The sequence below is a fragment of the Vigna unguiculata genome, chromosome 1 (genome assembly GCF_004118075.2).
Source record: "Vigna unguiculata cultivar IT97K-499-35 chromosome 1, ASM411807v1, whole genome shotgun sequence".
NCBI lineage: Eukaryota > Viridiplantae > Streptophyta > Magnoliopsida > Fabales > Fabaceae > Vigna > Vigna unguiculata.
The window spans coordinates 40493921-40510622 of NC_040279.1; the positions used below are offsets into that span (position 1 = coordinate 40493921).

Sequence of the window (16702 nt, forward strand, 5' to 3'; positions counted from 1 at the left end):
ATCTAAGTAATACAATGTAACTATTAAACCCTCTAAATTTGCAAGAAAAACACACAAATACAGTTTAAAACTAAAAATTATCAAATTTGTAATAAACGATGTTGCGTTTCGAGAAAATAAGAAACATATATAAAATCTATAGGGTGATGGTATTTGAAGATGATTTGAATGAGTAAAAAACTTTTAAGTTAAAATGTCCATACAAGTTGAAACAGTTTTGTTAGAATACTGAACAAAGTTTGGAGTAAGACTATTAAAAAAATACCTGAGAACAGAGGAATTTGATCTTGTAACATATCAAGGAAGTAATACTTTGGCACCAAAATTATTTTTAGATTTATCGGACACTATCATTTTTTTTAATTTACGAATACAAAAATCTAGTTTTTGTTAAGATTATTTTATTTTTATAATAGATTTTCAAATGATAGTTATTGATGTCAAATAATATTTATATATAAATAAAAGATTCTTTACAAAGATGATCACAAAAATCGAGATAAAGTAAGATTATGATAATTAAAAATGAGAAACTTGTTATATTGATAAAAAATATAGGAAGATATATAAGATTGAATCATACTATTTTTGAAGCTAAAATTTTTTACACTCATTTGATATTTATTATTTTATCTTTTTATTTGATACTTTTACAAATATAAAATTTACGTTTTTAATGATCATCCTACCCTTCAAAGTGGGGTTTTAAATGACACTTATGGTGTCAAAAAAACATTTTTTTATGAGAATTTTTGACCGTTACTAGTTTTTTCATTCTATGTTGATTGAATTAGTAATATTTATAATTCATTTATTAACAACTAACATCTAAAAACTATATATAAAAGATTTATATCAACCAGTTAATTTACAATATATAGATAAAAATAATAATAATTTTAATATTTGTGGTATAAAAGTAAGTTAGACTTAAACTAAGTTGTAATAATTTATGTATTATATAATATAAATAATATGATAATGGTTAGCCATTTAAAATGAGGAGTATAGTATCTTAAAAATGTTGTAATTGAATGCATTGACCTATATAAGCTATGAGAATGAGATTCTCAGAAAATATCTCATTGCATTCAGAACTTCATTTATGGAGCCAACAAAGTGTGGTCCATTATTACCCAACTAATACTGTATTCAACACCTTAATTTTTCAACTTATATATACTTAATTAAGTTCTGAATATTTATTAATACTTCTGTGCTTAGAAAAAAAAAATCTTTCAGACAAAATTATAGACTTTGATTTCTGTTACCCATATATTATATCTATATTATATCATTAAAAATAAATTTAAAATTTAATTAATTTTATAAAATTAATTTATAAAGTAAAATTTAAATTTTACTTATATATATTATAAAACTATTTTATTTTTAATAGACATGATATTTTTGAAAACAAATAAATGATATCGGTAACGATTTATGAGTTGGCATGATGGGAAAACTCAATGGTAACGAGAAAACGTCATTCTTTAGAATATAGGCAACTTTTGTCTCAGAAACAGGTTTATGGTTGTTGGCTACCACTACATTCCTGTACCTTCATTATAAAAATCATCGGAATAGATTTTTTCATTAAATTGTCCAAAGAAAAAGAACAAATCACCCATATATTCTTTAAACTACTATATTCTCTTTTTCTTACATATTTTTTTCAAGGAAATACTTAAATTACTGGATGTTATGTCTAAATATATTTTATCACTTTAATTATTAAATTGATTTACTTGTATAAAGATCAAGATTAGTTAAGAGGATTTTTTAATTATTTAAAATAAATGCAAGTGTGTTTGGAAAGAATACTAAACTAGTTACTAACTTATTTTATCCGCTTATAAACTATTTTATCATATTTCATAACTTCTAATCATGAATTATAAGCTATTTTTAATTATGTTGTGTTTGTTTCTATGTAGTATATTATAAGGAAAGGAGAACTTTTAATGTTTATTTATATTGATTTGTGAAAACGAATTTAAAAGAGACTTTCATCTTCGTATGCGTGAAAAATTACTAAAGAAAGCAAATTAAACATACATTATTTTACACAAAGATCTTTTATTTTTAATTAAATTCCTTCACTTTTAAGTGAATTTTAATTATGTGATGAAATGTTTTTAACTCTAATAATAATAATAATAATAAGATAAATATATTTTATTTTATATTAATTTTAATTAAAATAAAATTATAATCTAACCATTTTATCTATTAAAATATTTTTAATTTATTATATTCGTCAAATAATTTACAACCTCTTATTTTTACTTCTTTATTCTTTAAAATAAACAATATCACAGTGGTCTTCCTGTTCCTCTTAAATTCATTATTTTTCAAATCTATTCTATCTATTACAAAGCGATAACAAATAGTTTCTATGCAATAGCATGCAACTTATTTGTTTTTATTACTATCCTATATATTTAAGTATTTTTGTTATCCTTCTTTTATCTGTTAATATTTTTTTTAAATTTTAATGGGACAATTAATTATTGCACCATTTTAATTATTATTTAACTTAATTTATTTTATGTAATTCAAATTAAAAAAATAACATTATAGATTAAAGTAATTAATGTTGTACTGCATGATAGTTATATGAAAATTTCACATAGTGAAAATTCAAATTAAATACAATTATCTTTTAAATCGAAAAATAAAATTTTTAAATTTGATTAATACTCATAACATCAATTTACATAAATAAAAAATGTATATAATTCTTAAAAAATAAATAGAAGTGCTAAAATATTTAATAAAGAATTAGTTTCTTTGAAAAATTTTAAAATTATTATTAAATAATAATACTCCTTTAAAAAACATGAATTTAATTACATAATGAAACTTATATATTATAAGTTTTGTCAAACAAAACTCTTAAATAAGTAATTTTACACTTTTAAAAACCACTCAGGTGAAAGAATAATATTTTAAAAATAAAATTGACGGCTAAAATATTAATAAAATAGTCTTCTCAAAGTCAAAAATATATTTTCGACAATCATGTACATAAACTAGTCTTTTTACAGAAAAAAAAAAAAACTAGTTTTTTTTATTTTTATAATATGTTACAATAGAATTTGAATTTAAAACTTTATGAAAACTCTACTTACTATATTTGTTTTAATGGATTTGAAACTAGTGATAATACATAAACATTACTATATATATATATATATATAACTATTAAATTTTTGTTTACATTATCAATCACTTATCACTCTTAACTTTGGTGGGGAAGATGTTGACGACTACATGGGTGTGAGCCAAATGTTTATGATGTTTATGTTCATATGTAGTTTGTATTGTACAAGTTGGGTCAAAGATGTGCACGAGTTAAGATGATATAATTATAGGATAATGTCATTTTTATTTTGATTTTGCAGAGATAATGGGTCGGTGCAAATTTGTACCCTCCATGCCTCATGTGCCCACCATTATTTGAAAATTTGATTATGTGATGCACTGCAAAAGTTAGGGCATTTCCACTCTTATGTGGTTCCAGATTTTCCAATTTTTGTCAATGCTTAATTGAGTCATGGCCACAGATTTTTCTAGTTTCATTTATATTATTTTAGTTCAGCTCAACTATAACCTCATACAATAACTCTGTTGTTAAAGATCATTAACCAATTTCTTTTGATCAAATTTTAGTCATTGACAGAGATATTAGGTACTTGTAATAACTTTACACTTTAATTCTCAAAATTTGAACTTGAATTGAGTTTACATGGTCAAGTTGATTTGTATGGGTTACATAATTAATTATATTATATGACTTAGTGATAATTTTGGTTTGTTTTAAATGTGGAATAATTACACTTTGTTTTCGTGAGTATGCTTACTAATTTGATCGAAGAATAAACTTATTTTTATGTTTTAAACTTAATGAAAGAGTTATAATTGATAATTTTGGGTTTTGGATCAATATTGTGAATTTTGTCAAAACTTCATTTTTTACAAGAAAAAACTACGACAAGACAGTTATCTCTTCTCAAAGGTGAATAACATTCAACGAGAAAGAGAAAGAATATGAAACATTCACTTTTTAAGTGGAATATCTTTTTTTTCTAAAGTGATAATTAGTTATTTAGGTAACGTGTGAATAAATATACTTAAATTTAAATTGATTTATGTGATATATATATATATATATATATATATATATATATATATATATATATATATATATTGTTCCTGCAGAGAACAAACAGATAAGTTAGGCACAAGCGTCACCTTACCCATGTAGTCCGTTATCTCCTCAGTTGGTCTCTTTCCGATTGGTACATGTCGGTTTGGACCCAGGAGGAATTACCTGCATAAGGGACTCCAAAGCTCAAGTGAGTCAAAACTCTCAAAAGGTCAAATCTGTGATTAATGAATGCGTACCTTTAATAACTGGGGTCCATGTGTATTTATAGAGCATTAATTATGTCTGGTTATCCCATGGGTCGGGCCTTGGCTTGGGCTCTAGCTTGGGTTGTAAGTGGGCCTAGGCCCTAACCCAGGCCCTTAGGACCTATTGAACACGGGGGGCTTCAATTTTACTGAGTATATTGAGGTTGTCGGCCTAAACCGACTACTTTCCTTGGCGGTTTGTGTTGCTCATGTGCTGTCTTAGGCAGGTTGTTCCTCTAGACGTCTAGGTTACCAGTTTTGGCCGGTTAGGCCAGCCTAGGCCGGTTACTTGAATGCTTTAGTATGGTGATCGTTTTATCATTATTTTGTTAAGTTGGCTTGGTGTGGTACACCAGTCCCCCAGCCTTGACCGACATAGGTGTCGGTCAAGGGTAATATGTGTTGATATGCTAGCGAAACCGGCTAGGTGTGATACACCAGTCCCTTAGCCTTTAAGTGTGATGAACAATGTTAAGGCTAAAAAGTGGTAACCGTTTGAAGGTATGTGAATGGGTGTCAGGGGTCAAATCAGGAAGTTCTGGTGTCGTCGTTTTTAAGAGTCACGTCTCTTGTAATGATGGTGTCGATTGGTATGAGTTGTTGTTTTGGCAGGAAGGGGTTTTCGCCGTTTGGGATTCTGGCCTATAAATATGAATTTCAAAACAAATGAGGGTTTACTTGGTTAATTTGCGAGAGTTTGGTATTCAGAGGTCTTGTGTGCATTTTCCTGTCCGACTACTTCTCAATTTCAGCCGACATCTTTCTGGAAACACGAGAAAATGTATGTCTAGTAGTGATAGCGTGTCGTTGTCCACATCTAGTAGTGAGAGTATAGGTCGGAGGGGAGTAGAGGTAGGCAAGTTGATGAAGAGGGTACCAGTTCTGGAGGTATGGTAAGTGGGTTCCCCATGGAAACGGTGAGGGAGGTCCGAGAAGATCCCCTGAGGAATTGGCCGAGAGTGACTGGCCGGCCAAAGGCGGTTATGGGTGTGTGGCTGCCGATGTCCGCAATCAATCATCTTTATTCCGGTGGTCTTGCTTATTGAACTCCTGGTTGAACTGTACGCCTGTCATCTCAAAGGGTGTAAGCGGGGATATCGTTTCCCTGGAGAGGGTTAGCGCTATTGACCGTGTGTGTCACGGGCAGGAGGGGGCTACGGAGAATTTCTTCTACATGTACATGTGTCACTTTTCTTAGCTACATGTGCGGCTACCGTTAGATGATTTCACTATAGGTGTGTTGCGTGCGCTGAACGTGGCACCTACACAGTTGCACCCGAATAGTTGGGCTTACTTCCAAGCCTTCCGCATCTTGTGCCAATCTCTATACCTGGAGTCTTCTCCTTACGCTTTCCTGTACTTCTATGACACCAGACCCCGCTAGCCGACTACTTGGCTGTCTCTGATAAGTCGTCCTAGTATCAGCAGACTGGACGCATTTTCCCAATCTTTCAAGCACTTTAAGGATGGGTACTTCAAAGTTGTGGTGAAGGAAGAAGGCAAGCCTTATTTCTTGAACGCAGATGGGAGTACAAAATTCCCATTTAGCTGGACGGGTACCCCTTCTCGGTACAAGGATATGGGGACCGATGGTGGAGATCTTAATGAAGTTTGTTGATAAGTTGCCCACTAAGGGCTTAGTTAGAGTTTATAATTCGGGTGCATCCGATTATAGATATTGAAAGTATCTGTTTGTTACTTAAATTGTGTTAATGATTCTAAGTTGGCCAGTGGGGCAGGGTCGGCTAGTGGGGAGAAAGGACCGGAGTCTGACTTAATTGAGTTGCCGAAAATATCTGTGAGAAAGGATATCGCGATCAACTCCCAGATGCTATTATAAACTCAATTGATGGTATGGAAACAGATCATATCGTAAGGACAATGGTGGAATTTGAAATATATATATATATATATATATATATATATATATATATATATATATATATATATATATATATATCACAATATCATAAGTAATTTGTGATTTATATATTACATACATGATGGTTTTTTAGGTGTAGTTTGAAATAGTAATGAGATGTAATAAATGGTATATGGATCATATATTTTATTTTTAAATTAAATTAATAAATTAAATTATAGTTCAACTATTATTATTATTATTATTATTATTATTATTATTATTATTATTTTATTATATGTGGTATAGAAAAAAATGTAACACACTTTTTTGAGAACTATTATCCTTTCAATACATAATATTCTTTATAATATATAGAAATATTATATGTATAATTATATATTAATTTATATTAACTAATATATGCTTATCAAGATTGAGACAATACGTTAAAATCGAACGAACTATCTCAACCAGGAACAGGTCTTTATCTGGTTGCGTTATGGTAGGAAAGTAATGATACACAAATCCAATATTAAATCAGTCAAATTAGTAAAATACGACCAAACAAAAAATTATTTAATTTCAATTTTAAAGAATTACTTGAAACATTAATATTTTTCATTATTAAAAAATATTAGTTTTTGTCAATTTTGTTTTAAAATTTTTTCATAAAAAATATTCACAAATTTTGGTATAAAAAATTGTAAAAAGTTATTATTAAATTTTTTACAAAAATATTTTGTATAAAATATTTTTTGCAAAAAATATTTATAAATTTTATAAGAAATAATTATCTATATCATCTATTAATTAAAATATTTAAAAAAAATTAAAAAAATATATTTTTTTTATAAATTTTTGTTATAAATTTACAAGAAAAATATTAAGTAATATGAAAAATTCTAATAATATTTATTATTTTTATTATTAATTATATTGATATACATTATTGAAATTTTAATTTAAATATGATATTCATATATATTATTTAGGTTATGTGAAACATTAAAAACTTATAAATTTATCTTGAATTTTAACTTTTAATGAATTTTTAATTGTTAAAATAATTGTGTTAATACCAGTAGAAGCCCATGTAACAATGAAACTTGAAATGTATTTGGGTTTTAAAAGCATGGTTAGAAAGAAAATAAAAAATAAATATAAAGATGCCGTGATGGATAATAAAGCTATTCCGCAGTATATATATAGAGATAGCAGCTACTCCCGTTTTTTCTAGCACCGATCTCTTTCTCCATTTATTGCTCTCCTTGATACATCACTAACTTTCTCTATACATCTCTTATTTCTTGCTTATTTGTTTATGTAATATATCTCTTATCATCATCATCAATGGAAGCCAATGCAGATTATACCCAAGATGCCACTGTTGATTTTCGTGGCCACCCTGCACTCTCATCCAAAACCGGCAAATGGAAGGCTTGTGCTTTTCTTGTTGGTCAGAACAATCAATGCCTTTTTTCATACCCTTCAACTTTTCTTAATTCTTCTTATCGTATTCGTTGCATTATGCAGATATATCATGTTTCTGTATATGATGATGATATGGTATGGTTATTCTGAATTCAGGGTATGAAGCATTTGAAAGGATGGCGTTTTATGGAGTGGCTTCGAACTTGGTGAATTATCTTACAAGCCAACTTCATGAAGACACAGTTTCATCAGTGAGGAATGTGAATAACTGGTCAGGATCTGTGTGGATAACGCCAATTCTTGGAGCTTGCATCGCAGATTCTTACTTGGGTCGTTTCTGGACTTTCACACTCTCATCTCTCATTTATGTCTTGGTAACTTCTATTCCAATTTCTTTCAAATCACTCTTTTAATCAATTTTTTAATTACTTTTTGTATACCTTTTTGTGAGTTTACCTCATCCACCAAATACTTCCATTCTATCATTTGCACTTGTGGGGGCAATGTATATGATTGTTAACTGTCATAGATAGGACAAGATTATTATTTATGATTCAAAAATAGCCCCACCTATGAACCCATATGTGGCCTCCTTTCTGTGGTTGATTTGTCAAGAAAAAATTATTTCCAATTCTAAATTTTAATTAATTAATTAATTTATATGTTTTTTCGTTTTCAATGTGAGATGTGTATAATGAAGCATTACATATATTTTTGGCAATATTCTCTCTTTTTTATTTTTTTAGTTTAATTTTTAAAAGAGGAAAAAAAATAATAGAGGCTTATATAAAATGTTACCTACAAAAAATGACCTTTTTTCAATATATATAGCATGGTTTTTCTTATTTCAAATTAATACTTACGAGGCGATAGTAAATAATATATTCGTTATTGCTAATTAAGATTTATTAAAAAATAGTATAAGATTACATAAAACTCGTTAAGAATGATCTTGTTAAGAATTCAAGTGTAAGTCTTACATTGATGAAAAATGAGAAAATAGAACACTATATAAGAATCAAGACCCATAAACTCATCGCCTTAAGAACCCTTATGTAAAACCTGACATATCTAATATCTAAGAGTGAAAAATTTTCTCCATAAATGAATTAATGTGCACCGTCAGTTTATAAAAATGGGATTAGAAATTATATTGCAAGTGATTGGTAATGAAAGAATACTGTAAGCCATTGACAAATTATTCTAAATGGTGATTTTAGAATGATGTTGTTGTATGATTTGATGCAGAGATGTGCATGCAGTGTAGGTTAAAACTTGAAACCATGTTTCTGAGCCCAAAAGACAGCACCAAATTTTCTTCCTTTACTTAGAAGTTGCATTATTTGATGACAGGGTATGACACTTCTGACAGTAGCAGTGTCACTGAAGAGGCTGAGACCAACGTGCAGCAATGGCATATGCAACAAGGCTTCAACCTCACAGATTGCGTTTTTCTACACAGCCCTTTACACAATGGCAATTGGAGCAGGCGGAACAAAACCCAACATCTCAACCTTCGGTGCCGACCAGTTTGATGACTTCAACCCCAACGAGAAAGAGCTTAAGGCCTCGTTCTTCAACTGGTGGATGTTCACTTCATTCTTGGGTGCTTTGATTGCGAGTCTGGGATTGGTATACATTCAAGAGAACTTGGGATGGGGACTCGGTTATGGTATCCCCACTGCTGGTCTCATGCTTTCATTGCTTATATTCTATATAGGCACACCGATATATCGCCACAAAGTAAGAACAACCAATGCTCCTGCTAGGGACCTCGTTCGTGTCCCCATTGCAGCATTCAGGAATAGAAAACTTCAACTCCCTGTTAACCCCTCTGATCTCTATGAGCACAACCTCCACCATTATGTTAGTACCGGAAAACGTCAGGTTTATCACACTCCCACACTCAGGTCAGCACATATATCTCAACATATCTGGTCTCAGTTAAAAAAACCAGTGTTAGAATTATTCATTTTACGTTACGCCCTCTAAAATGCATAATGCTTGGTAGAAACTCAAGGTTAGTCCATATCTTCAGACAGAAATAAATAAATGAAACTGAAAAATGGCAATATAATAATAAGTGACATAGGGTAAGATGTTTCATATGATATTGTTTATAGTTTTGGAGTGCCATGTGTCATTCTTGCCTTTGTAAGGACATATGAATGACGTGGAAGCAATGGTGCATCTGAAAGTAACTTCTCTTTAACTCTCAGATATATTAATATATAGATGGAAGATTAGATGAAATATTTAAAGATTTGTTTTTTTTTCCCTAATAAATACCTTCTTAAGAGAGCTTCCAAAGCACTTCAACGTTTATCAACTTCACATGTAAAACTTCCGGGTTCTTCGTGTGAAAATATCGAGCATAATTGAGAAAATTTGGATCTGATAGATCCTGATCTGCGAGTCAAGTTATGTATAAAACACCCGAGACTGTAAATCTCTCTTTATAACACTTCATAAAAATAATAATAAAATAAAAATATAAGAACGAGATTGAAAAAAAAATACACTTTTATTTACAGAAAGTAAAGAGAAATTATAGGATTCAAAAAACATGAATTCATCAATTCAACTTTTTTCCAATCCTATAATGTCTTTGATATTATATTTGATTTAGACTCTACTTTGTATTTTTTTTTTCTTTTATGGTAAAAAATAGTTTTATGTTTTTAGTGTAATTTTTGTAGGGATAGAGTATGAAAAAAAAATTGACATCAACATATCATTTATCTTCAGGTTATACAGAGGATGAAACGTGTGATAAGAAAATAAAACAAAGAGACTAGAAAAAATATTTATAAAAAAGTTAACGATCAAAAGAAACGAGGAAGGTGCAAAGTGGGGAAATTTTTTTTGTATATGATTATTTATCTTTTACCTTCCACTTTGTTTTTTCATAAATACACATCTAAAAATAGATATACATGGAAACCAGTTTTCCTGGTCACATAACAATTTCTATGTTTTAAAGATTATTGTGTATTAATAGCTGATCTAGTAAACTTGGAAGCATCTAGGAATGGCATTTTCCATCATTGTCCAACTCATCAATTTGAAAGAGAATCTAGAAAATGGGCCATGTCTACTGATTCCATGTTCCCCGTTTCAATCTCTTGGCTCTGAGGCAGTCAAAGTCCAAAGGAGTCTCATTCATTCAATACAACTTTTGTGCTTAACCAGAGAACCCACTCTTTGAGGCAAAATAGTGAGGCATACAATTTCTTCCATGTGCACAGTTCTCACTATCTTCTTTGAGTCCTTCTTTCATAGTCCCTATCTTTCAACCATATTGTGACCACTGTTGCAGGTTACTACAAACAATAGCTATCACATATTGCATGAAAAACACGATATAGTCCCCATTTGCATTCTTGGTGCATAGAGAGACACATAAGACACATTCATCAGCAAAAGATTGAATCATGTTGGAACATTCCACTGCCACATAAAGGCAATATCTTTTACTTGTACCAATTTTGTTAGAAACTGAAAACTTGTTTGTGCAGGTTTCTGGACAAAGCTGCTATTAAAGAAGGCAGTGCTGGTTCCAAAAGGGTACCGCTGACAGTAACCCAAGTAGAAGGTTCTAAACTTATCTTTGGTATGGCCCTTGTATGGCTCGTGACACTGATTCCAAGCACCATTTGGGCACAAATCAACACTCTTTTTGTGAAACAAGGAACCACTTTGGACAGAAACCTTGGACCTAATTTTAAAATTCCCTCGGCCTCTCTTGGAAGCTTTGTGACACTTTCCATGCTTCTCTCAGTGCCAATGTACGACCAGTTTTTCGTGCCGTTTATGCGCCAGAAAACTGGTCACCCCAGAGGAATCACATTGCTTCAGAGGCTAGGGATTGGATTTTCAATCCAGATCATAGCCATTGCAATTGCTTACGTAGTAGAAGTTAGAAGAATGCATGTTATCAGTGCAAACCACGTAGCTGGTCCTAAAGATATTGTCCCGATGAGTATATTTTGGCTGATGCCTCAGTATGTGTTAATAGGGATAGCAGACGTGTTTAATGCCATTGGGTTACTAGAATTCTTCTATGATCAATCCCCTGAAGACATGCAGAGCCTAGGAACGACATTCTTCACTAGTGGGATCGGTGTTGGGAACTTCTTGAACAGCTTTTTGGTGACAATGGTTGATAAAATATCAGGAAGGGGTGACAAAAAGAGCTGGATAGGGGACAACTTGAATGATTCTCACTTGGACTACTATTATGGGTTTTTGTTGGTCCTGTCAAGTATCAATTTGGTGGTTTTTCTTTGGGTTTCGAGTAGATACATTTATAAGAGGGAATCAATAAGGGTCAAAGAGGGCCTTTGTGTTCAAATGGAGGGGAACCCAACTTTGGACGCCTCTCTTAGTTTACAAGTGTGAAAACTAGCTATTAGTGTTGTAGGCCACCACAAATAACAGGTAGTGTGATATGAAGCTTAAATTTACTTGAGATTCTACCACAAACTGATGAATGATTGTTATTTTGAATTTAATTGGCTCCACCTGAAAGTGAAGTTAGAGCCCAATAAATTCAGATACACGAGTTTGTGTAGAATTTATGAATGTATAAACTAATATCTCAGTATTCACCACACCATGTGTGCTATATTGTAAAATGTTCGTGATGTTAGCATTTTCTGTTTCAGCTTTTGCTGATGGAATTTCAAGTGAAAATGCAATGTTTATCACTATATATACCAACGAAATGTATCTATTACGAAGAACGCGTTGGATTACATTTTTTACAAATTCTGTTGATTTGGTGATGAAAATATTCAAGTCCTTCACAATGATACGATCTAAACCTAATACAGAGACTCAGCAATGAAGCCTGTGCGTAGTTTAGCGTTGGAATCAGCTAACACGGGTAAATAGTATGAGCAATCAAGTGGTTGCTTTGCTATTAACGTGGAAAGAGGGAATCCATTTTTCCTAGGACCATCGCAAAAACTAGACATGTGTAACTTGAGTTCTGAGATTTCCATGAAAGTTTAAAAATTTTAAGCTAGAAAAATATTTTGACAGAACTCTATACTTTGTTTTCAGCCTTATAATTCTAACCTTAAGATACCTGAAAATTTATCAATTCAAAACTATACAAAGTTTAAAGTGAGGTGAGGACACTATAAATATTATTTTATGCCCTTTTTTATATGGGAAAGAAAACTGGGGGTGAAATGTCCCCACTAACTGTTTCGTAACCAAAAGAGTCAGGACCCATAACACAACAATGAACAGCATAACATCTTTACTAAAAGGTAAGAAATAACCACTCAGATCCATTGCTTAACATAGCTGAAAGTGTGGGGTAAACTTTACTCTATTATAAGAGTTAGGTTCTTCCTAGAAAACTACTGATAAGTAAATAGTGTTCATAATTAAAGCTTGAGTTTCAGGTAAGCTGTGATAAAACTTCAACCTTAAAAAGCTATAGCCTAACTTGAAAAAAGGGGTTGCGAAAGATTACAGTACACCACGCATCCTTTAGAGTAAAATAGGGAGCTGGTAGCTAATAGTTGTAGATGAAAAATCATCAGTCAAGATTTTCTTTTCTTTTCTTATGAAATACAAGCATATATATGGTTATGTGAAAACATTTAACATATTTATTTTTCTCATTCTACCATGTTATCCATACTCAAAAGAAATAAGTGATACAATAAACAATCAAGGAAAAAAATTATTTCTTTTGATACAAAGCACAAAATTTACTGATCAAATTGTATTTACTTTAGCTACCACTGTGTGCAGTGACCTGTTAGCAAAATAGTGGAAGTTTCCCCAAATGATATGGACGGCAAAGTGATTTTACTATTAGTCATACATACCTAAGCAAAATCTAGAAGAATATATAAATATGTTTATGTATGACAGCAACAAACAACCTTGATTACAAAACAACCAAATAAGCTTCATTTATTTTCTTCTTTGTATTAGTACTGTGACTGAAATATATACATTCTAGGCATGGAGTTTCTTACAGCAGTTGCATACTAAACAACCATAGCCTTTGGAAACCATTACAACTTAAGTTCGAATTCACATATTGGTGCGAAAACAAAAAAACTATTTCTAGCAAAGGTATGATGTAATGGCATCTCACAATTCAGCAAACATTCTCAACCAAAACCATATTTATTGTAGAGTATGAATATGAACATTTCAATTACCACGGTAACATTGTCGTAACTGTAACTAATTCATAGCTTGAAAAGTCAATGAATCTTTTAAGGAGTACAACCCTGTTACTGCAAGTAATGCTCGTCTTGCCAAACACCAACAATATCTTTGAGAGCTGGTCTTAAATCTTCCTTCAATATCTTCTGGAATTCTAATGTATCACCGCCGGATTTCATCTCAATCAAATGGAAAGATGGAGCGACTTCAAATATTTCAACATCAATGGAAAGCGATTCTTTTCTACCAGCCTCGGATCTCTCCAATTTCAGCAACCCTCCATCCTTCTTAATGATGAGCATCCTCAAAATGCGAGCAATATCTTCCACTGTAGACATGATAGATGAGGAAGAGCTCATGAACGTAAATTTGATATCTTCCTGTTCACCGATGTTAGCAAATAGGCCAGACAAGTCTAGCCCTGAAGACAGAGAAATTATGTCAAAAGCATTTAAATGTGCAGGTGCAACCAATTCTTGAACTGCCTCAACAGAAGCAGTGCTTGTATTCTCGCACAAACCGAAAACTTGATCAGAATTAACTAAATCCATATTTGCAGACTGTCTTTTCTCTTCACCGGACTTGGGTTTGAATCCTCTGAACCAGGAATTTTCCATAACTTTTGCCATGGATATCCTGGTATCTGGGTTGGGGTCAAGGATTTTCCCTAACAATCTGCGCACTTCAATTGAAAACCAGTTTGGACATTTGTATTCCGCCCTGCCTATTTTCCTATACAGTGACATGAGATTCAAATCATAGAATGGCAAATGACCAGACAAAAGAACAAATAAGATCACTCCACAAGACCATACATCAGATTTTGCTCCATCATAGCCCTTTCTACTTACAACCTCAGGCGCCACATATGCAGGAGTTCCACAAACTGTATGCAACATGTTGTCTTGACGATGCGATTCAACAAATGCACTCAACCCAAAATCCGCTACCTTCAAAACACCATTCTCATCCAAAAGCAAGTTCTCTGGCTTCAAATCCCTGTGATAAACGCCCTTGCTATGGCAAAAATCAACTGCACTGACCAATTGTTGAAAGTACTTCCTTGTCCTAGCCTCACTGAATCTACCTTTAGCCACCCTGTTAAAAAGTTCGCCCCCTTTGGCATATTCCATGATGAAGTAAATCTTGGTCTTGGTGGCCAAGACCTCATACAATTGCAAAACATTGGGGTGTTTAATCCGTTTCATGATAGATATCTCTCGCTTTATTTGATCCACCAACCCAATTTTTAAAATTTTCTCCTTTTCAATCACCTTAACGGCTACACTCTCCCCAGTCTTGAGGTCCCTTGCATGGTAAACCTTTGCAAAGTTTCCTTGCCCTAATAGTTTCCCAATTTCATACTTCTGCATCAACACATTCCCTCTTTTCCCCATTTTCAAGCACAAACCCTCAGACACAAAAATAAAGCACCCTGGTTTTCTAAGTGAGGAACCTTATCTCTCTCTCTCTCTCTCTCTCTCTCTCTCCGATTTGTCTAACCTTGAAAAAAAAAACCACCAGCACCAATTCTAGAGCGTATTACCAACACGATAAATGCACCACTCTCTCACCTGAGTCCTTCAACCTCCTCGAGAAGCCACCAAAAAACGCGCGAAACGTGACCAAAAATGGCTTCAGAGAAGGGGCTCAATTCAAATACTCTCCCTGAGAATGAGAAACAAAAACAGTTAAAAAAAAAGCACATACATAAAGGTCCCAACGCAAACAATATACGAAGTAGAATTAAAATAGAAAGCAATTGACTGAAACAATAAAAGACATCACAAAAATCAAAACATGATCATTCACAAGGCGTGGACTCAACCACATAATCCTCTGCAACCAACAACCAAAAAGAAAGGCATAACCAAACGAACCTTGTCACTTTCCCTCGATCTATCAACCAATCAAAGAATAAGAAAAAAAAAGTTTAGGAGAATTGAGTTGAATTACGACATTGACAAACCTAAGAAGATAACAGAAAGGTTGTGAAGAACAGAGTAAGAGAAGAAGAAGCAGAAGAAGGTGTTACCGTTTGAAGGAAGATGGGACGTTAGAGAGGGAAAAAGCATAATGGAATTGGAGTGAACAAGTTAGCTTGGTATATATAAACCACTTTCTTCACTTTCTTTCACTTTGCGTTTATTCCGCGTCATATTTCACTGTCTTTTCCTCTTTCTCATTCAAAAATGCCTACGTTTTTTTCTTCTTCATTTTTTTTTATTATATTTTTTATCCAGTATTTAGATCAAAATTATTATTTACATTCAAATAACCTTATATCAGTTATTTCCTGCTATTAATAATTTTCCAACATATTCTGATGTGTTATAAAACGCAATTCATTTTTCCTTTGATTCTGTACAACAGACATTTTGTTGACCTCATAGTGTTTCCTTAAAATCATTATACTAACATATAACAAACTACCTAATCCTTAATTCTTACTAACTCTTTTGACTAAAACAAAAACTAACTCTTAATTCTTAATACAAAAATAGCACAGTAGCATAATTCTCAATCCTATTATTTTTCTAAGTATATTACCTAATCACTTTCTCAATCTCCAGTAGCAAACTCTAAATTCCTATTACCATTATGTATTAATTCTGTTATTTTATTATTTTATTTCCCTTTCTTCATTTTTAATTATGCATCAGTTTTATTATTTTTCTATATCAATCAAGTAATTTAGTAACATTATTAACTTCGTAGAATAACTCTGCCTACATAAATAAACCAAACCAAATCTCCAGACAAATAAAGTAAACAATAACAGATTACATG

General features: G+C 31.9%; 2 protein-coding genes across 3 annotated transcripts; one reads left to right on the forward strand and one right to left on the reverse strand.

The window, feature by feature from the left end:
• Nucleotides 1-7519: 7519 nt before the first annotated feature.
• LOC114186691 (protein NRT1/ PTR FAMILY 5.1) lies at nucleotides 7520-12351 on the forward strand. The gene is made up of 4 exons (XM_028074668.1): nucleotides 7520-7739; nucleotides 7871-8088; nucleotides 9068-9624; nucleotides 11233-12351. The coding sequence occupies exons 1-4, from the start codon at nucleotides 7634-7636 to the stop codon at nucleotides 12113-12115; spliced, it is 1764 nt and encodes a 587-aa protein (XP_027930469.1). The 5' UTR covers nucleotides 7520-7633; the 3' UTR covers nucleotides 12116-12351.
• A 1511-nt stretch (nucleotides 12352-13862) lies between these two features.
• LOC114186700 (CBL-interacting protein kinase 2-like) lies at nucleotides 13863-16055 on the reverse strand. 2 transcript variants are annotated; one of them, XM_028074683.1, is made up of 3 exons: nucleotides 15948-15976; nucleotides 15793-15811; nucleotides 13863-15580 (listed from the first exon to the last, which is right to left on the reverse strand). In XM_028074683.1, the coding sequence occupies exon 3, from the start codon at nucleotides 15307-15309 to the stop codon at nucleotides 13981-13983; it is 1329 nt and encodes a 442-aa protein (XP_027930484.1). In that variant the 5' UTR covers nucleotides 15310-15580; nucleotides 15793-15811; nucleotides 15948-15976; the 3' UTR covers nucleotides 13863-13980. The 2 variants fall into 2 exon arrangements, with proteins under 2 accessions (XP_027930484.1, XP_027930478.1); XM_028074677.1 differs by lacking the exon at nucleotides 15793-15811 and having other exon boundaries at nucleotides 15948-16055.
• Nucleotides 16056-16702: the final 647 nt, after the last annotated feature.

Coding starts and splice junctions, on each gene's coding strand:
- LOC114186691 (XM_028074668.1), top strand. CDS start 7,634: ATGGAAGCCAATGCAGATTATACCCAAGATGCCACTGTTGATTTTCGT. Junction 7,740..7,870: donor GGCTTGTGCTTTTCTTGTTG/GTCAGAACAATC, acceptor TTCTGAATTCAG/GGTATGAAGCATTTGAAAGG. Junction 9,625..11,232: donor TATCACACTCCCACACTCAG/GTCAGCACATAT, acceptor TTGTTTGTGCAG/GTTTCTGGACAAAGCTGCTA.
- LOC114186700 (XM_028074677.1), bottom strand. CDS start 15,309: ATGGGGAAAAGAGGGAATGTGTTGATGCAGAAGTATGAAATTGGGAAA.